The sequence below is a fragment of the Podarcis muralis genome, chromosome 6 (genome assembly GCF_964188315.1).
Source record: "Podarcis muralis chromosome 6, rPodMur119.hap1.1, whole genome shotgun sequence".
Lineage (NCBI taxonomy): Eukaryota > Metazoa > Chordata > Lepidosauria > Squamata > Lacertidae > Podarcis > Podarcis muralis.
Window position 1 is genome coordinate 1,778,089 of NC_135660.1, and position 20,673 is coordinate 1,798,761.

Here is a 20,673-nt window from a genome sequence, read left to right on the forward strand (position 1 = left end):
TGTTCCCTGATCTGCCCCTGGGTTAGCAGCAGCCCCACCAGACTGCCTGGTTCCTTCTGCCTGCTGCTCAGGGGAAGATTAGCTTCCCTGGCCGCCATCTGGGCCACCGGCTCAGGCAAATTCCTCTCCCTTTAGAAGGAGCAGGAAGAAGCAAAAGGGAGAGTTTGCCGGCCCAAATAATGAGACCCCAAACTTGGTAGAGCCCAGCCTGGGCCACAATCACCTGCAATTTGCTCCAAACAGCTGTCCGGGGGTTGAAAAGCAGCCAACCCCTCGTCTCCTGCAGCACACGGTTTATCCGTTGCTAAAATTTACCTTGGCTAACAGTAGCAACACCTTGAACTTGACCTGATCTCACATGGGCAACCAGTGCAGGTCTCTGAACGCAAGCATTCAGTGCTACAAGGCCTCACTCCTGCCAGCAATCGTGCTAGTGGTGTAGCGTGGTGTAGCGTTAGGGGTGCAAAATTTCAACACTTGGTGCTTCCTCAATATAGCTGCCTGCTTCTGTCGCTGGGCTTTGTTGAAAATGTTTTCTCGTGCAAACCAAGAGGAGATCTCTCCAGGGAATGGAACGACCTTTTTTTTCTTATCATCATCAACCTTTATTATGGTCCAGAGACCCAACAAATTGTTACAAAGCAATACACAATTCATACAGCCTACCTCCAGGTTAAACAAGCATTTCGTTCAGAATATAGGGACCATTGGTTCTTGCAACCACCGACAAAAACTTGGCCACTGCTAATGTTCTAGCATTTGTCCGGTCTTCCAATAGGAACCTGACATAGTGAGCCTCTGATTTTCCCGGGAAAGGTACTAGCAAGGGTAATATCAGTCCAGCCCTGGCTTGCTCGTATTTTGCACAGTGCAACAAAATATGTTTTATGGAATCGATGTCTTGAGCACATGAGCAAAGTCTGTCCTGGTGGGGAACTCCTCTCAACCTGCCATCCAACACTGCAGAAGGAAAGACGTTTAGTCTGGCTTTGGTGAAAAGCCTTCGATAATTTGGTACTGTCAGGTTTTTAATGTAAGATGTTAACTTAAAGACATGCCCATATTGTACTCCTACTGCCAGCGGACTACAGACTGCATGTGATCGAGATCGCAAGTCACTGTGTGCATTATCCCATAATCTTTGCTTTAACATCTTAAGGGCACCTTCATAACCCAGGTAATACAGTTGGGGGGGTGACAGACCAATAGAGGTGGCTTTTTTAGCCATGGTTTTCTGCCATTTGCTGACAAATTCCTCATTGGTCATTCCTCATTTTTCTTATTTCTATGGCTGCAATCTCCTGGGTGACATGGATGCCTGAGGCAGTTGAATGAGCATGCATAGTTCATCCGTTTCCCTCCCTCCGCAAGGCTCCGGGCGCAGGCAACCCATGCTACACCACTGAATCGAGCTGCAGTATTCTGCACCAACTGCAGCTTCCAGATGATGTGAAAGAGAAGCCCCACTGATACATACATTCCCTTTACCCTGGTAGAGGCATCGTTGTACACATTGCTTGGCGGCAGAACTGCATTGCAAAAATCTGAAGAAGATTTCAAAGGATAGCTCTGGGTGTACACTTGGTGTCTTGTTTGGGAAAGTGTGAATTAAGTGCGTTCGCATTTAAACGCAGACTGAGTCAAATATCTCTGCCACCCCATCACCCCATATAGATATATGCTTGCCAATGTGTGCACATTGCTCTAGTCTTACAGCTGTGCTTACTATTCCTTGTGGACCAGGCAGGATAAAACCACACGCACACATTCTGCTAGGCGGCAGTGGCAGCCCCCAGCCCCACACAGAAGGACATCTTGCCGTCCGCCTAATCCAGCTCCAGCTCGACTCCTCAGCCCAGAAAGCCAACTAATGAAGTTTTCCCAGCAGGCCGGCGGCCTCGCCTCTTGGCCTTGCACTCAAGGAACAAGGATGGAGACTCCTGCATCAGCAAATACCTTGCAAAAGGGGGACGCAGGGTTTGTGGGGCAGAGCAAGACTGCCGCGAGAGCAACAGGAAACTTTGCTCTTAATGAAGCCCTTTGACAGGAAGGTCCGGACGACGCAGCCTGGCCAGCGAGGGCTCACCTCCATGGCAGACGCCACCCCAGGGAGGTCCTGTCGCTGGCCTAATCCTCTTAGGCGATCCTCTTAATCCTTAGGGGACCATTCCCCATGACTCTGTCTTCTTGCTGCCGTCTCTGCTTGCTCCCTTGTTTGGGGTACTTGCTTCATTCTTCACGTTCATTTCGCCCTCTGTCCTGACTCTTCCAACTTTCAGCTTCTTTAGATGTCCATGAGTTCTCATGTTGTGAAAGTAAAAGGTAAAGGACCCCTGGACGGTTAAATCCAGCAGGAGCTGCCTGTGGTCTAAACCACTGAGCCTCTTGGGCTTGCCAATCAGAAGGTTGGCAGTTCAAATCCCCACAACGGAGTGAGCTCCTGTTGCTCTGTCCCAGCTCCTGCCAACCCAGCAGTTCAAAAGCACACCAGTGCAAGTAGATAAATAGGTACCACTGTGGTGGGAAGGTAAACGGCGTTTCCATGAGCTCTGGCTTCCAACCATTGTGCCAGAAGCGGTTTAGTCCTGCTGGCTACATGACCTGGAAAGCTGTCTGTGGACAAACGCCTGCTCCCTTGGCCTGAAAGCGAAATGTGTGCCGCAACCCCACAGTCGCCTTTGACAGGACTTAACCGTCCAGGGGTCATTTACCTTTCTACCTTACCATGTTTGTGAGAGAAGGAGAAAAATGTTTCTCTATCAATGCTGTGCATAATTTTATAAACTTCTATTGTGTTGCCTTATAGTTGTCTTTTCTCCAAACCACTGTTGATACTAGTAAATACCAGAAAATATTGAAAATGGGGTTAGTGCTTGGGGTGGCAATGGAAAATTAATTGGTGGCACTCAGTGCTCCCTGAGGTGGACAGGTATGTTTCAGAAATGCTTCTGATGAAAGTCTTCCTCTCTCTAGAATCTACCCTTTGTGAGTCCTGGTAAAATGCCCCTTGTGAGACAGTGAGATTTGTTCTTTCTCGAAAAACATTCACTCTTCAGTTGCACTGATAAATCTCAGCTTTCCCCCGACTCGCTGGTCTCCAAAACTCTTAAGGAGATGAAATGCTGTTGCCTGCAGTTCCCATCCCTAGGCTTGCAACACACCCTCCATCCCCTAGAGGGCATGCACAGGCTGGAAGGCGCATTGTGACCAGTGTGGCAGTGAGCCTCCAGGGACATTGGTACGCTTCCCTTAACAGGAGAAGGCAAAACGATTTAAAGACTTTTTGGTTTAGGAAAAAAGGTGACCTGGGTACAATCCCATGTGCTAGAATATGGCACAAATTAAGCTGGCACGAAGTAAGCAGGGATGCGGGTGGCGCTGTGGGTTAAACCACAGAGCCTAGGGCTTGCCGATCAGAAGGTCGGCGGTTCGAATCCCTGCGATGGGGTGAGCTCCCGTTGCTCGGTCCCTGCTTCTGCCAACCTAGCAGTTTGAAAGCACGTCAAAATGCAAGTAGATAAATAGGTACCGCTCTGGCGGGAAGGTTCGCCAGAAGCGGCTTAGTCATGTTGGCCACATGACCAGGAAGCTTTACGCCGACTCCCTCAACCAATAAAGCGAGATGAGCGCCGCAACCCCAGAGTCGGCCACAACTGGACCTAACCGTCAGGGGTCCCTTTACCTTTAAGCTGGCATCATTTCAGCTGGCAAAAAGTTACCCCATTAAGGAGCAAGGCATCTGTGACATCACTGTACCCCATATGTGTCCACTCAGCCGGTTTGACTGGCAGAACTGGCACTGTTACAGGCACCTCATAATACCCACCTTCACATTTGCAAGTACTTGGTTGTTTCATGTGGCACTTTGGAACTCCCTGCGCATTGACATCAGCCATGGGTCTTCACTGTAGTCTTCTCAGTGCTTGCTAAAAATATTCTTGTTCAGCCATGCCTACTAAGATGTTTAGAAAGTGGATGTGAGTTTTAATCTGAGCATATGTATGTGCGGAACTGGTGCTGGAGCACATACATTATGGAGCTAGCCACAGGTGGCAAAGACAAAATCAAGGGCATGTCATGCTCTGAGCAGTGGACCGATGACCATCTGAGACAGTCCCATGGTTGGCATCTTTTTTCTCTTAAGTATTTTACTGATTTTCCACTTATAATAAAACATTACAGTGGTACCTCGGGTCACAGACGCTTCAGGTTACAGACTCCGCTAACCCAGAAATAGTACCTTGGGTTAAGAACTTTGCTTCAGGATGAGAACAGAAATCATGTTCCAGTGGCACGGTGGCAGTGGGAGGCCCCCATTAGCTAAAGTGGCACCTCAGGCTAAGAACAGTTTCAGGTAAAGAACAGACCTCCGGAACGAATTAAATACTATGAACAAGAAGAGCAGCTAGTCTGTCATTTTTTAGGGGGGAAACAGGGAAGCAGCTTAATGTCAGAACCACTACTAAGAAGAACTTTATGATCTGTATTAACGACTCTCATCCAATAGGTCTTGCCAGATGTTTCTGTGAGTCTGAGGATGTTCATGGAATTAGTGAATTGTAGCGTTGGAAGGGACCCCAGGGGTCATCTAGTCCAAGCCCCTGGCCACCCAACCTCTGCTTAAAAACTTCCAAGGAAGGAGAGTCCATCACCTCTTGAGGTGGCCCCTTCCACTGTCAAACAGCTTTTACTGTCAAAAAGTTCTTCCTGGTTTTTAGTCAGAATAGGTTATCTCAACTGATCATGAAATCATGGAACTTCTGAGTTGGAAGAGACCCAAAGTATCATCTAGTTCAGTGTTTCCCAACCTTGGGCCTCCAGCTGTTTTTGAACTACAATTCCCATCATCCCTGACCACTGGTCTTGCTAGCTAGGGATGATGGGAGTTGTAGTCCAAAAACAGCTGGAGGCCCAAGGTTGGGAAACACTGATCTATTCCAACCCCCTACAAGGCAGTCCAACCCCCTACCCTCTATTCCAACCCCCTACCCTCAACTAAATCCTCCATGAAGCATCTAGATGGTCAGCCAACCTCTGCTTAAAAACCTCCAGTGAAGAGGTCCACAACCTCTCGATGGAGACCATTCCCATGTCAAACAACTTCAACCATGAGAAAGTTCTTCCTGAGGTTTAGTCAGAATCTCAGTTCTTGTAACTTTAATTCCTTGGTTCAGGACCTGCTCTCCAGAAGAGGAGAAAGAAAGCTAGATGCATCTTCTATGTGACGACCATTCAAATATTTGAAGATGGGTCTCATATGGAAGATTCTGTCTCTGGTCAGCCTAACCTGACAGGTCAATTTCTCACCAGAACAATGGACCACATGTGAGCATCCCTTGAGTCTATTGATAGGGCTGTCCAGATTTAGTAATTTCAAAATGAGCCTCTGCCAGCAAAAATGTCAGTATATCCTGGTGAGATAAACACTGATTTGATTAATCTATTATTCCTAGCGAGGCTAACGAAGGAGTTGGGCTTATGATTTGTATTACAAACTGATCCCATCTTTGAGATGCTGAGAGCCAATTGAGGGTCCTTGAAGTCCCCCCTCTCTCCCTCTCCTCAGTGGCATAGCAAGGTCAGGTGGTACCCAGTGCAGAAAATTTTCCGTCACCCTGCCACACACATTGAAATTATTAAAAGAGGTAAAAATAAGAGACTGTAGCGGGATGTAATGGTTGCTGGTCATGTGTGCCAGCCCTGCGTTTAGCCTGAGCTTGGCATTTCATGGTGCCAGCTGGGTTATCTTGGGAAGGGAGGCTCCGAAAGAATGGGCACTGATTTATACCTTCATTGTCTATTCTGGGCACAATTTTGGAACAAGAACCTTGCAAGGAAGAGGAGTTTGAATCAGATATGTAGTGAGGAATGTTAAAGTAATTGACCCAACAACCCTTCCATCTATATCTGACATGTTTTTAAAAGCGCATTGTTTAATGCTCACATACAGATGAGGGGAAAACTGATGTTTGCATTCAGAAAGTCCTAAATTCAATCTCTGGCTTCGCTGAGCAGGGCTGCGAGACACTCCCTGCCTGGAACCCTGGGGATTTGCTGCCGTATTGAGCTAGGTGAGCTTAGTATAGAGCAGATGAGCCTGACTTGGTCCAGAGCAGGTTCCTATGCTCAGCTTCCTTTGAACCAAGAGCGGCGCATGCCTTGGTAGCTCAATTGGTAGAGCACGAGACTCTTAGCCTTGGGGTTGTGGGTTCTGGTCCCATGTTGGGCAAAAGTTGCAGGGGTTGGACTAGAGGACTTTTGTGGTCCCTTCCAACTCTATGATTCTATTATGTTGTAATTTCTGGACTCCAGCAAAATTTCACCAGAAGGAAATAACAAGTGCAGACAACTGCTGGAGATGTGGGAGTAAAAATGCAAACTTAGAGCATATGATGATTAACTGCCCAATGATAAGATCATTTTGGTGCGAGGTGAGGATATATATATAACTAGAGAAATTTTAAAAAATTGTTATTTAGGGGAATTTAATTTAATTCTAAATTATATACTAGAATTATATACCAGAAAGGTGGGAGGTTACAAGGTGTCAAAAAAATGGATGCACTGTGCCATATTAGAAGCAAAAAAAAAAAAAAAACCCTGTTTTGATGAACTGGAAGAGCTGCAAAAAGATTCCATTGAGCACATGGATTGACAATATGGACAGACTAGCTACATACAAGAATTGCATGTCAACAGAAATTAAGAATGGATAAATATGAAGAAATCTGGAAGGAATACTTAAGCGATAAGGCGGACAGTGGTGGCAAGTAGGGGGAGGAGAGGTGGGGAAATTTTGTTAAAAAGGTGTAGTTATATGTATATCAGTACTCAAATCTGAATTGTTAAATTGTGTTATTAGTGTTATTGTGATTTTTGTTGCATGTGTTTTTTGTGGTTGTTGTTTGTATTGAAAAAATGATTAAATATTTTTTTTAAAAAAAATCTGGGTTGTTTTTTTATACTCTGCCCCCCCCCTCAATCTGCTTGCCACTTCTCCAAATCAACCCCCTAAAATTTCCCCCTTGAATCCCGTGAAAGAGCCAAACCTTCTTTCCCCCTTCCTAACCCTGTTTCTGAAGCCGCTTCTCTTTTCTGTTCTGCAGCCCCACTTGGCACCCCTTTGGGTTCCCTTCCAACTGTACAGTTCTATGATTCCGTGGCCTCAGATGGGGGCAGACTCTCCTTCCCTGAAGATCTTTAGGCAGAAGGTTGGCTGACCATCCCATCAAGGGTGCTTTGGCTGTTACGCCTGCAGTGCAGGGGGTTGGACTAGATGACTCTCGGAGTTCCTATGGTTTTATGATACTTTAGTAGCTGTTGCCACGTTTTTGTCAACTGGTGAGGCACTCTTGCACAATAATGGAACAAAAAAAAATAGAGAGTGGATGTCGTGGGGGTGAACCCAAAACATTTCTGGTGTGAAAATTTAATAGATTTCATTAGGAAGCTGGTGTGTGTGTGTGTGTGTGTGTGTGTGTGTGTGTGTGTGTGTGTGTAGTGCATTCTGGGCACAAAGGAAGCCATACAGTCGTACCTCAGGTTACAGACTCTTCAGGTTATAGACGCTGCAGGTTACAGACTCCGCTAACCCAAAAATCAGGTTAAGAACTTTGCATCAGGATAAGAACAGAAATCGCGTGGCGGCAGCAGGAGGCCCCATTAGATAAAGTGGTATACCTCAGGTTAAGAACATTTTCAGGTTAAGAACGGACCTCCAGAACGAATTAAGTTCTTAACCTGAGGTACCACTGTACATCCAGTCCACCCTGAAACTTTTGCAGGTGTAGAATATTGCAAGTAGGATTGGTTAGGACCACCCAGATACCCCCAGACCACAAATTGCCATGAATGCATAATAATAAAAAAACTTCTAGAGGGGTCCTGTGCAGTATCAAACCTTTTCATCACACTCGAGTTCATAGTGTAATATGATTCCCTCTCATATTCAAAAACGGATGTCCTGTGAACTGCAAGAGAAAACAAGGCATCTATGTGGTGCTATTTGAAGAAAAAGCGAACTATTATGCATTTTGGAGGGTATTTTAATGATGAGCATGAAATAACTATGCAAGATGCCAGCAGATGGATCTTCCTGGTGAAATTCTCCCCATGGCTGGTGCTGCCTAGCCAGGCCCCCTCAGTCGAGCAAGCTGACTATTCTGCAAATGCTTGAAGAAGGGAGATGCACTTAATTCGGTTGCTGAATCCGTATTGGAGTGCAGAGGGCTAGTAAAGTCCTTTCCTTTCCTTTTTCAGAGATTCCTCGAAGGAGAAAAAAAAGGAGACCCACGTTTTGTGAGCGAAGAAAGAAATCTTACGTTGCTTCTCAAGTTCGCCAGGATCTGTGGTTTGATTACAAAAATCTGAGCTGTACTTTCAGTTTAGAAATTCACCCCGCTCCCCCTTTTTTTACCCTCCATTCAAACCTAGATGCCACCTTGCGAGGACAGCATCACCCAGAACCAAGCCACGGACTTAGAAAAAGGGGGACCTGACAGAACAGCAGCGCACCTTGATGTCGTTCACCTCCACCTTGCACTGAAACCCTTCAGGATGAAAAAGGTGCCCCCCCCCCGAAAAGAAGTGGGGAGCTGCTGACTTCTTGCTGGCCCAGTGGAGAAAAAGAAATGGTTGGATTTGACATCCTTTGGTTCCAACAAGGGACCGCGGCTTCTTAGCCTTCCCCATCTCTCGCTTGGAGTTCCTTCTGTCCAGTTTCGGCATCCAGCCCAGGAAATTCACTTTAGGATCAAAGATGCTCCGTTGCCCTCCTTGATTTGCCTAAAGTTAATCGCCAGGTAGCCCAGCGCTGCTTCCCAACAAACTGGCCCCAGCGCTCCCGACTCTTCTCTGGCAGGAGAGAAGCTTTTGCAGATTGCAAGGCGCAACTCTGCCCCCTCCCTCCCTCCCTCTCTCCTCCCTCCCTCTCTCCCTCCTTCTCTCTTTCTCCTTCCATTCCCCCCTTCCTTGTGAGGAGGACCTGGGCCAGGGCTCGCTCGCGCTCTCTCGTCACCACTTTGACAGCTTCGCACCAAACCAGACGCCAGGGCGCAGGAGGCGTCGCGCGGGGGCCACTCTCCTCTAGATTAGAACTCGGCTCCTGCTCCTCGACCGTCCCGTCCCGTCGCGGGGCTGCCGGCTGGAGAAGGCTCCCCGGAGTTGGAAGGGGAGGGCGGGGGGACGACCGGATCCCGACCCCAACCTGCCAGATGGTAAGCCGGGAAGGGGTCCTTTTGGGCAGGGTCTCTCTCTTGGTGTGTGTGGGTGGGTGTTTTCTGCGTGCTAACTCCCGGGATGTGCTGGCTAGCGAGCGAGGCGTGTGTGTGACTGTCTGGGGAGTTTGGACGGGCTCGGATTCCAGAAGCCCAAGGGAGAAGCAACTCGGCAGCTCCCCCCCCCCCCCGCCACTCGACGTGGGCGCCTTCGGCAGGACGCCCGGTGAGAGAGGCGCTAGTAAGGGACCGAGGGGATCATTCGTGGGGGCGCTTCCTGCGGGTGGTAGTGGGGAATGCTTTGGCAGAGTCCGCCCCGTCTAAGCCCGCCAGCTGCCCGCCCATCACCTCTAGGTTGGCGCGGTACAGGGCACTTTTTTGGGCAGGGGGCTGTGTGTGTGGCTTGCACTTGCAAAGAGGGGCCCGTAGGGGAGGCAAGAGGTCCCCCCCCCAGCAATGTCCCACTCCAAGGGCGCCCCTTGCCTACCATCGTGAGGGGCACCAGGTGGAAGACGTGTTGTTGGGGTGAAGCTGGAGGGTGTGTGTGTGCCTGAGGGTTTCAGACCTTCGTGCCGGATCCCGTCGAAGGGTCCTGGGCACGCAGCCCGACAGAGGAGCCCCCGCCCCGCCGTCGAGGGGGGTTTCTCCGCTCCTCCCTCTCACCCCACCCCTCTTCCTCTCTTCCTCCCTCCCGGCAGAGCAGCGCCGCGCCCTGCCCAGAGCTGCCGCCGGCCTTCGCGGGGGGCCCCGTCTGCGCCCGCCCCTGGGCCCACTCGACGTCAGCGGCGGCAAAGGTTGCCCCGGAAACGTGGCTCGACGCCGTCTGGACCGCCGCGGGACTCCTGGAGGACGACGAGGCACCGGGCGGCAGCAGCAGCACCGCCGCCGGTAAGGAAGAGCCGTCCGACGGCTGGACAGGCGCGGCACGGGCGCGCAAGCGAGAGGAGGCGGAGGAGCGCTTGGTCCGCCTCGGCGCGCCTCGGCGCGCCTCGGCCCGCCCCCTCCAGCCTCCTCCTCCTCCTCCTCCGGCCGCTGCGCTCGCAGCTTCGCACTCTCCGTCGGGGAGCGCGCCAGGTAGGAAGGCGCTAGGGCTTCCCTGGCTCCCTGCGGCGGCGCTTGCATGCAGCGGGGACCTGTCTGCGGTTCCCAAATCAGCTGGAAGGGACCCACTTGGGCGTGGAGAAAGTGGACGGAGTAAAGCATGTCTCCCTCTCGCGTAACACAAAAACCCATGAAGCGGACGGAGCGTGGGAAGATCCAGGACAGATGAAAGTCCTTCCTCTTGCAGTGCATAGGTAACCTGTGGAACTCCTTGCCACAGGAGGCAGGGATGACCACCCGCTTTGATGGCTTTAAAAGAGGATCAGGCAAATTCATGGAGGAGGAGAGGGTTATAGATGGCTACTAGCCAAACTGGAGGGACACGGGTGGCGCTGTGGGTTAAACCACAGAGCCTAGGACTTGCCGATCAGAAGGTCGGCGGTTCGAATCCCCGCGACGGGGTGAGCTCCTGTCGCTCGGTCCCTGCTCCTGCCAACCTAGCAGTTCGAAAGCACATCAAGTGCAAGTAGATAAATAGGTACCACTCCAGCGGGAAGGTAAACGGCATTTCTGTGCGCTGCTCTGGTTCGCCAAAAGCGGCTTAGTCATGCTGGCCACATGACCCGGAAGCTGTACGCCGGCTCCCTCAGCCAATAAAGCGAGATGAGCGCCGCAACTCCAGAGTCAGCCGCGACTGGGCCTAATGGTCAGGGGTCCTTTACCTTCACTTCTAGCCAAACTGGCTATGCTCCACCTTCACATCTTTCCAGAAACACCCCCTGATCTGGTACCAGCTAGAATCTTCTTTCTTGGTCTCCTCTCCCCTTTAGAAAACCCACATGGGATTTCACTTCCAGCATCAAAAAACTAGTGATTCCTTCACAGCATCAATGCTGTGTGTCTTCAGTCTGACAGAAGAACATAAGAAGAGACTGCTGGACCAGCCCAAAGGCCCATCTAGTCCTGCGTTCTGTTCTCGTAGTGGCTGAACGATGCCCTTTATGGGAAACCTACAAGCAGGATTTGAACACAAGAGCAACTCTCCCCTTCTGGGGTTTCCAGCCACTGGCATTCAGGAGCATGGCTGCCTCTGACTGTGGAGGCAGAGCAGAGCCATCCTGGCTAGGAGCCATCGAGAGCCCTCTCCTCCTCTGTGAATTTCTCTAATTCTCTTTTCAAGCCATTCAAGTTTGTTGCCATCACTGCTTCCTGTGGCAGGGAGTTCCATAAGTTAATTATGCATTTTTAAACATTTATTTTGTTTTATTCTAGTAAATGATTCCTACACACACACACACACAAAAGCAAAACCTCAAAGCAGTGCCAGAACCATTCCCTGCCTGGAAGTCCAAAGCCTTTTTGACACAGCTGCTCAAGGGAATCAGAAAAGCACTTCTGCGATGCAGAGGCTCCAGAGCTTGACTAGAACCAGAGGGCGCCTGCCTCCCTTTCACCCACCGCCAGCAAAGTTAGGACAAGGACTGCAAAAATGGTGGTCTCTGTTCCAAGCCAAGCAGAAGCTGATCCATCAGGTCAGATGGGGTTCTGCCCCACCAACCCCAGCTGGTCCCCACATCCTTGCTTCCGTTCTTACAACCAGAGGATGGCTCTGGCGCCACCTACTGCTGGCCTCCGTCTCTTCTGCCCTATCTGTCTCTCTCTCTCCCATCTGGAGGTGCCTGTCTGGGGATCCTCAGGTCTGGACCGTTTTCACACACGAATACCCCATCCTGTAGAATTTCATCCTTATATTTCATCTGCACAATCAGAACAAATTTCAGGAACCAAAACGTTGCATTGAAAAATGTGATTTTTCAACTGCCTGGCCCCAAAATGGCAACTAGGCATTCTGTTTTGGTGACTGTAACCCAGGTTTAAGGAGCCATTTGGTGCCTAGTTACATACCCGAGTTTCTGAATTCCTGACCTAGCAGGAATTATTTAGCTGTGATTCCTGCATTGCCCAGGGTTGGACTAGATGACCCCTGGTGTCCCTTCCAGCTGTACAATTCTACAATGGTTCTTCTTACGTTCTTCGATCTCCCTCCTCTGCCTTTTCTCTCTATACTGATTTCCTCCCTGGTATGTCTGGTCGCTCCCTGGTAAGCCTGAGGCTGTCAGCACTATCATGTCCCTTATTTTATTTTATTTTATTTATTTTATTTTATACTGTGGCTACTTCCTGTCAGCAAAGCATCACCAGTGATGACTTCGCACACCTGATTCTCATGCACAGACCACTTTCCTTGCAAGAGAGAGAGAGATAGAGAGATAATATTTATTACGGCCATAGGCCCATACAGGTAAAAACAACACATAAGTGACAGCTTGTGCCGTGGGGAAAAGAAAAAAAAAAACAGTCGCTAAAATACCACTATAACAATAAATACTATAAGATGGAAAGGCATGCTACGCCTTAATTAGCTTGTAGCGCTCCTTGGCGTCGCTTTTGGGAGAGGACAGCGACCAGGAACCTAGCCACTTTCAGGGTCGTGTGGGAATCCTTATCCTGCAAGATTTGGGCAAGGTGGAATTTTGGTGGGGTACCCTCTAGTTTCTGTATGATTGATCCCAACAAATTTGCCCGTGGCACATTGAACAGGGGGCAAGTGAACATAATGTGCTGGAGCGACTCCGGCGTCACCTTATCACATTCGCACGTGGCGGGGACTTGGCCCTTTGAGAATCTATGTCTCAGGACATTGGAGGGGAAAACGTTGAACCTCGCTTTGGTGAAGGCCAGTCTATGGGCAACAGTCGAAAGGGAGGAGAGGTATGATGGAACGCAATAAGTTAAAGTGATACCAATGTTCTGGGGCGAGCAAACACCTCCCCCCAGCGTATAATTTTGCTGCAAGTCGATGTCATCCAGTCTTTGACGGATCAGTCTTTGAGCAGAGCAAGAGAGCACCATCTCCAAGTCCCTCTTGCATCCTGGGCCCCTCTCCTTTTGCAAACTAAGCCCTGGAGAGGACTCCTTGGACTCTAAATGGCCCACAAGATCCACTTGCGCCTCTCCCCACACACTTGCCTCCCAGGCCAATTAACCCTTCTGCTCCTGGGAACAAATGTCATGGCGGCAGGAGTCCCGAGGTTTCTGAGCGGGGGCGAAGGGCTTGTGGGAACCAGCCCCTCAAGGGGCGCAAGAGAGGGGCTGTGTTGCCTTTGTGGTCTGAGTGGGCCTTGAAAGGTACTCCAGGCCTCTCCAGCTCCTCTTGGTCCTGGGATGCCAAGAACAGCTCAGAATGGGGATGTTTGGCAAACTGCAGCAGAGAGCTTGGTGATCAAGTATTATTTAGGGGACGGAATTCATTTTTGATGGGGAAAGCTCAGAAGACGCCGTTGACACATGCGGCACCCCTGTTAAAGCCTCTTCACTGGTTGCCCACTTACATAATCAAGGTACTTCTATTAATTGACAAAGCCCTGAGCAACTTTGGCCCAGGATGCCTGAACCCTGATCTCCCAGTTCCATCACTGAGATCACCTGCAGGAGCATCACTCTGGAAAGCACAGGAGGGGAGAGTTGTTCTTGCGCTCAAATCCTGCTTGCTGGTTTTCCACAGTCACCTGGTCAGCCACTGTGAGAACAGGATGCTGGATCCATTGGCTCTTCTCAGGTTCTTAGGAGTGCCATTGGTCATTCCGCAAGTTGGTGAGACTCGTTCGACAACAGCGAGAAACCAAGCGTCTGGTGCAGTGATGGCCAAACTTGGCCCTCCAGCTGTTTTGGGACTACAACTCCCACCATACCTAGCTAACAGGACCAGTGGTCAGGGATGGTGGGAATTGTAGTCCCAAAACAGCTGGAGGGCCAAGTTTGGCTGCCACTTGTCTAGTGTCATCGGCCTAGCCCTGTGGAACTCCCTGCCACTGGAAATTCAGCAGGCACGTGTGCCAACTTTTAAATGCCTACTGAAAACTTTTCTGTTCCACCAGGCCTATGCAGGAGTATGCCCTCCCACAATGGTAAATTGATGTCTTTTTAAAAAATTGAGACTTTTGTCTTGATCCATTAAGATCCAGTCAAGCATCTGCAGATATAGAATAATAGAATTGGAAGGGACCCCAGGGGTCATCTAGTCCAACCCCCTGCAAGGCAGGAATCTCAGCTAAAGCATCTACTTCTTCAGATAATACAGAGGAAAAATAAGTGAATGGGTGTATGGGTGGGTTCCCCGCCCCCCTTTGAGGGGAACCCAACATGCATGACGGTTTCATTCATCCTCACATTCTTGTAACCCTCAATTCCAGCTCCCTGATTTCTTTGATCTCTCTCTCTTGCTGCAGATCAGTTCTGCAATTTGGGCATCTCCCTCCAAGACGACGCAGGGTCTGGAGACCAGCTCTCCACGCAGCTCTACAGGAACAAACAGGTAACAATTGTGAATCTACACCAGTCTGAAATTAGGCTGGGATTTTGATGCCAAAAACCGGGGTTTATTTATTGCAGCTGAAGGATGCGTGAGAACATCAGTTTAAGCAATGCTGGCCAGTGTTGCAGTGCAGATCCTACATGCTCACCTGCCCCAAGGTATAAAATGCAGCTGGAATGACTTTTGAAGGGGACCCTTTTATTCCTCTTGCCTTGTTGAAATCCCCTCTGAAAATGGAGAAGGAGATGAACTGGTAACCCCGCATTGTGATGGAGCTAATCCTGTGTGTTTAATCCCTGCGCATTGTTCGCTGTTGACTTTCCCCTCCCTCCTGCACACATTTTTGTGCCTTTGTGGTTACGTTTTTCAAAGGAATCTCCTCAAATACACAGCGAGAGAATAGAAAAAGTCAGAAGTGAGGCTGGGACAGTCGTACTCCCGATCTCCTTGGCTCCCTCGGGTTCCCTCCGGGGTGTCGGGTTCCAAAGGCACCCGTGCAAAGTTAGCAGTTTGGGTTACAGGGCTGCGGAGCTTTCCGTCCTCACCCTTCTCTGTGTTTTGCAGCTTCAAGACACCCTCTTGCAGAAGGAGGAAGAGCTGGCCAGGTTGCAGGAGGAGAACAACCACCTCAGGCAGTTCCTGAACTCCGCTCTGGTCAAGCAGTTAGAGGAGAAAACCAAGGTAACCAGGGTAGGGAGAAGAAGAGAGGAGAGAGAGAGAGATCACAGTCTATGTGACATAGCCACGTGACCCATTCAGAACATAAGAATGTTCTTTGTTCTACAGTGGTACCTTGGTTCTCAAATGGCTTGGTTCCCGAACAAATTGGCTCCTGAATGCTGCAAACCCGGAAGTGAGTGTTCCGGTTTGCAAATGTTTTTCGGAAGCCAAACGTCCGACGCAGCTTCCACAGCTTCCGATTATGTGCAGGAAACTCCTGCAACAAATTGGAATACGCGCCTTGGTTTTTGAACCCTCTTGGGAGTCGAATGGACTCCCAGAATGGATTGAATTCGAGAACCAAGGTACCACTGTATTTCTGTACTCCAGGCATAACTTTATAAACTTCTGTCCTGCTACTCTTAGTTGCCTTGCCTCAAAACTAAAATGTCCCAAATGCTGATCTTTCCTCACTTCGTTCCCTTGATCATTTTTGAGGTGAGGGGAGCAGAAATGGGGTTGCACCATAGATTTGCATAATGGCATTATGATATTGGCAGTTTTATTTCCAGTTCCTTTCCAAATTCACCTGGAGACCCTCCAGACTTCCTTTTCATTGCACATCCATGATGATTTGTGCTCAGGATGCTTTTGGGGCAGTTACACACAATCCCACTTTCAGAACTGTTTGTGCCTGCAAAAGTTCTGGGATGTCCATACCGCTTCATTTCCAGTTGATGGTTGCCCTGTAATGCCCTGCTGAAATCCTGTAAATGTTGTTGTTGGGATCTGTCTTTTGCTGTGCTATAGCACTTCCAGACAGCAGGAATCTTGTAGCACTGGAGTAGCATCACAGAACACTCAGTAAAGCAGCATAATTTCACCCCAATGTACTATTTCCTGCATCAAGAACATGTTACAGAAGACACGCACCAGGAAACACCAGGCCCTTAAAATTTGATGAATCCTGTGCATTTTCTACTCCCCAGATAGTGTTGTGATTCGTCCCACCCTGTGACAACTTTTCATAGCTAACAAGGGCAGAATTGGAGTCACAGGGCTTAGGTAAACCTGGTGTATTTGAAACAATAAAAAATAAAATAAAAATTCCTTCCAGTAGCACCCTAGAGACCAACTAAGTTTGCTATTGGTATGAGGTTTTGTGTGCATGCACACTTCTTCAAGATACATGAACACGAAAGCTCATACCAATAACAAACTTAGTTGGTCTCCAAGGTGCTACTGTTGACGCGGGTGGCGCTGTAGGTTAAACCACAGAGCCCAGGACTTGCCAATCAGAAGGTCGGCGGTTCGAATCCCCACGACGGGGTGAGCTCCCGTTGCTCGGTCCCTGCTTCTGCCAACCTAGCAGTTCGAAAGCACGTCAATATGCAAGTAGATAAATAGGCACCGCTCCGGCAGGAAGGCAAACGGCGATTCCGTGCGCTGCTCTGGTTCACCATAAGCAGCTTAGTCATGCTGGCCACATGACCCGGAAGCTGTACGCCGGCTCCCTCAGCCAGTAAAGTTAGATGAGCACCGCAACCCCAGAGTCGGTCACGACTGGACCTAATGGTCAGGGGTCCCTTTACCTTTACCTTTAAGGTGCTACTGGAAGGAATTTTATTTTTATTTTATTTTTTGTTTCGACACTGCAGACCAACACAGCTACCTACCTGTAACTGGTGTATTTGGTTAGGCAGACTCCCCTTCCAGCCTCTTACGCTTATAAACTGCACAATATTTTCAGACTTGCTCATCAGATGTTCTCTGCCCCCCTCTCTCTGCTGCCCTCTCAAACAGAAGCTGCTGCGGCAGAGCGGCCAAAAATCTCGCAGCCCTCTCCAGAGTGGCAAGCGGAGGCTGAGAGCAGAAGGCCTTCCCCTTCCTCGCGAGGCATCCCACCCGCAGAAGGCCAGGCGGAACCTACTGGGCTCTTTCTCAGCCTGCGAAGAGCCATGCGACCCCCACGTGGACACCTGGGTCCTCCGAACGCTGGGCCTCAAAGACCTCGACACGATTGACGAGTCGCCTGCTTCAGCTAACTACAGTGCCTTGACCCCGGAGCTTCCTCTGCGCTCTTTCATTGAGGACCCACCTGAGGCAACAAACTTTGGGTGCAATGAGAGCCAGCCAGCTGTTTACAGGTGTGCAACTTCGCTGTCTGCGGACAGGACGGGCGCCATGAGAGAAGAGCCTGTGGCTCATGCACCCGACCTGCCTTGCCATTTCTCACTGCCTGAGAACAACTATCCTCCGCTGCCTTGTGGGCTGCCCTGCTGCTCGGATGCCTCTCCCACCCCAACGGAGGTGGCTTTCACCACCTCCTTGAGCCCCCACTGCAACGTCAAAACGCACACCTTCCGCCAGGGACAGGCTTTCGTGCGCCGGGATGAGGATGGAGGGTGGAAGCTGACTTGGGTACCCAAGCAGCCTGAGTGAAGGAGCTCTCCCCTGTCCATCCCCCAAACCCCAAACCCACCTCAGCACTGCCAGGAAAACAATGTGTTTACAGATTAAGAGTGATAAAAAACATTAAAGGCCCTATTGCATTTCTGTTGAGAATGGGAGGGCCTGGGATTATCGTTGCTACTGCTAGTCTGAGACGTAGCTGTGGAAATCTAGCTCACTGTCCAGAGGCAAATTGCAGCCACCCATCTATGGATCAAGGCTGATCAATGAGGACAGTCAAACCACAAGCAGTGAGCAGGTGGACGGCAGGCAGGTGATGCTCTGTGCAAGTTTGCAAAGCTACATGGCTCCTGCCAGAAACCTTTTCATCTTCCCTCCAACTCCCTCCCATGTGCCCCCTCCCCAAGGAGTTTGAGAGCTCCATTTGCTCGGGTGTGTGTGTGTGTGCAACTTTGTGATTTCTATCCAAGGAGAAGGCCTCCTCTTCAGACCCAGAAACCTTGCCATGTTCTATAGCTTGCCCGGCGGCTAACAATGGCAATCCATTTTGCACATGCTCAGAGGTGCTCTGTACCTGCTGCTGGGCCCTAGGCTCAGCCGTAGAGATCCATGGGTCAGATGAGCTTTGGCAGCGGCAGGCAATGAAGTCCCCAAAGCACTGCCCAAAGCACTGCCCGCATGGGTGCCTGCCTGCCTGCCTTGTGCTCATTCTGGAGCAGGGAGAGGCAGGATACGTCCCACCAGCTGCACTTTCCCCCGCTGCCACCTGAAGAAGAGCCCTGAAGTCTTGCCAGAAAATGAGCTGCTACAGTTGAAGGACAACTTGGTTCCTCCAGCATTGAAGGACTTGGCTTTTCCTTTTCGTGCCACCTACTTCCCCCTCTATCAGTGCTGCCCTGCCCCATTACTGCTTTGCCACAAATGGATTGCTCTCCTTCCACCCAGAGCCGTGTGCTGTTGGGGGTGTCATGTTTAACAGCCCATGGAGAAGTTAGTGGAGGCCTGGGTGTCAGTGCAGGAAGATGTAAGACGAGCCCTGAAACCAAAGCATGGAGAACATCAGAAGAAGCTGCTGGATCAGGCCAGAGGGAGCCCACTGTTCTCACAGTGGCCAACCAGATGCCCCAATGGAAAGGATGCCCCAAGCAGGATTCGAACACAAGAGCAACTCTCCCCTCCTACGGTTTCCAGTAACCAGGATTGAGAAGCATCACTTCATCCAACTGTGGAGGCAAGGAGATTCCACCCTGCAAAGAACTGAGAGCGCAGTAGTCAGTTCCCTGTGGAGAGACACTGCCAGGTCAGTTGTCGTTGGGTCGCTGAAATGCAGTTTCTTCTTTTCTGCTGCTAATTGTTCAGTTTCCAGAATTCATTGCAGCTGCGTCGTTGTGACCAGAGCACATTGCTCCCACAGCCAGAAATGCCCTACTGTAGCAAAGGATGGTTTAGCTGGAAGGGATCTGGGTCTACTCTGAGCCTGTCCAAATGTGTAATCCAGCCCTGACCACTCACATCACCTCCGGCTGGAGACACTGCCAGGGCCACAGTGCCACGGCTCCATGAGAATAATGGCAGAGGAGCTGACTCCCCACCAAAGCTGAAACAGAATTTGGCACAGCTGCTTCTCCCCTCCGGCCCCAGTTCAAATCAAGAATTTTGAGTTTTTCCAAATTTTGAGTGTGAAATGCAATTTCTTTGCTTCTCTTTTTGTTTTTTAGCCACACTACTGACACATCGTAAGGCAATTATGTTAAACGTTAACTTTCCAGATTCACCATTAACTTTGCTTTGTTTCTAACGTCACTAAATCCAAAAATGTCAATCAGTGGGAATACTTGGGGTGGGGGAGGTCTTAAATTAGGATAACAGAAACTCATCTTTCCCTTCTTCAGGGAAATTCCAGAATTCTTCCAGATAAGTTCCAGTTCTGCTTCACATTGCTGTTCACAACACAAACAGGTTGTAGAGCAATTGGTGTGTCCGGAACATCTTCGTTCAACTCAGTCATCATGCCAGGCTTGAAAAGGCTCCACACCCCTCGTTCTCCTAAATTTGTTCTGAAGTGGAACCTAATTCTCTGTAAGCTGATAGACCTGTATTTGGGCTGTACATTGCAGAATGTGGATGGCAACCTCCTACAGTGGTACCTCGGGTTAAGAACTTAATTCGTTCTGGAGGTCCGTTCTTAACCTGAAACTGTTCTTAACCTGAAGCACCACTTTAGCTCATGGGGCCTCCTGCTGCCTCTGCGCCGTTGCTGCACGATATCTGTTCTCATCCTGAAGCAAAGTTCTTAACCCGAGGTAATATTTCTGGGTTAGTGGAGTCTGTAACCTGAAGTGTATGTAACCTGAAGCGTATGTAACCTGAGGTACCACTGTGGTTGCTTTGGAAGATGATAATCAGGCATCGGCACAATATGACCAGTCCAACGAAGTTGATGTTGAAGAACCATTGCTTCAACAATGGCGATCTTTGCTTCTTCCAGTACACTGGTACAGTGGTACCTCAGGTTAAGAACTTACCGGTAATTCATTCTGGAGGTCTGTTCTTAACCTGAAACTGTTACTAACCTGAAGCACCACTTTAGCTAATGGGGCCTCCTGCTGCTGCCGCGCCACCGGAGCACAATTTCTGTTCTCATCCTGAAGCAACGTTCTTAACCTGAAGCACTATTTCTGGGTTAGCAGAGTCTGTAACCTGAAGCGTCTGTAACCTGAAGTGTCTGTAACCCAAGGTACAACTGTAACTGAATGCTTCCCTGTATACAAGTGTTCCTGGCACTTAGACAATTAGAGCTGTTCTCCTTAACATGTGTAGGGAGTGTGTGTGTGTGTGTGTGTGTGTGTGTGTAGGAATAAGGATCAAGTGTTCAACCCTCCCTTGCAGTCTAAAGCAATGTAGCCCAGAAGCAGGTTGACCTCCCCAGTGAGAACTAAGCCTAAATTCCACGTTCATTGGCACTCCTCT

General features: G+C 49.7%; 1 protein-coding gene across 1 annotated transcript; it reads left to right on the top strand.

The window, feature by feature from the left end:
* Positions 1 to 8,433: 8,433 nt before the first annotated feature.
* Positions 8,434 to 20,313, top strand: GMNC (geminin coiled-coil domain containing). The gene is made up of 5 exons (XM_077930281.1): positions 8,434 to 8,565; positions 9,914 to 10,103; positions 14,546 to 14,631; positions 15,196 to 15,312; positions 17,095 to 20,313. The coding sequence occupies exons 1-5, from the start codon at positions 8,434 to 8,436 to the stop codon at positions 17,731 to 17,733; spliced, it is 1,164 nt and encodes a 387-aa protein (XP_077786407.1). The 3' UTR covers positions 17,734 to 20,313.
* The last annotated feature ends 360 nt before the right edge of the window (positions 20,314 to 20,673 follow it).

Coding starts and splice junctions, on each gene's coding strand:
- GMNC (XM_077930281.1), top strand. CDS start 8,434: ATGCCACCTTGCGAGGACAGCATCACCCAGAACCAAGCCACGGACTTA. Junction 8,566..9,913: donor AACCCTTCAGGATGAAAAAG/GTGCCCCCCCCC, acceptor CCCTCCCGGCAG/AGCAGCGCCGCGCCCTGCCC. Junction 15,313..17,094: donor AGTTAGAGGAGAAAACCAAG/GTAACCAGGGTA, acceptor CCTCTCAAACAG/AAGCTGCTGCGGCAGAGCGG.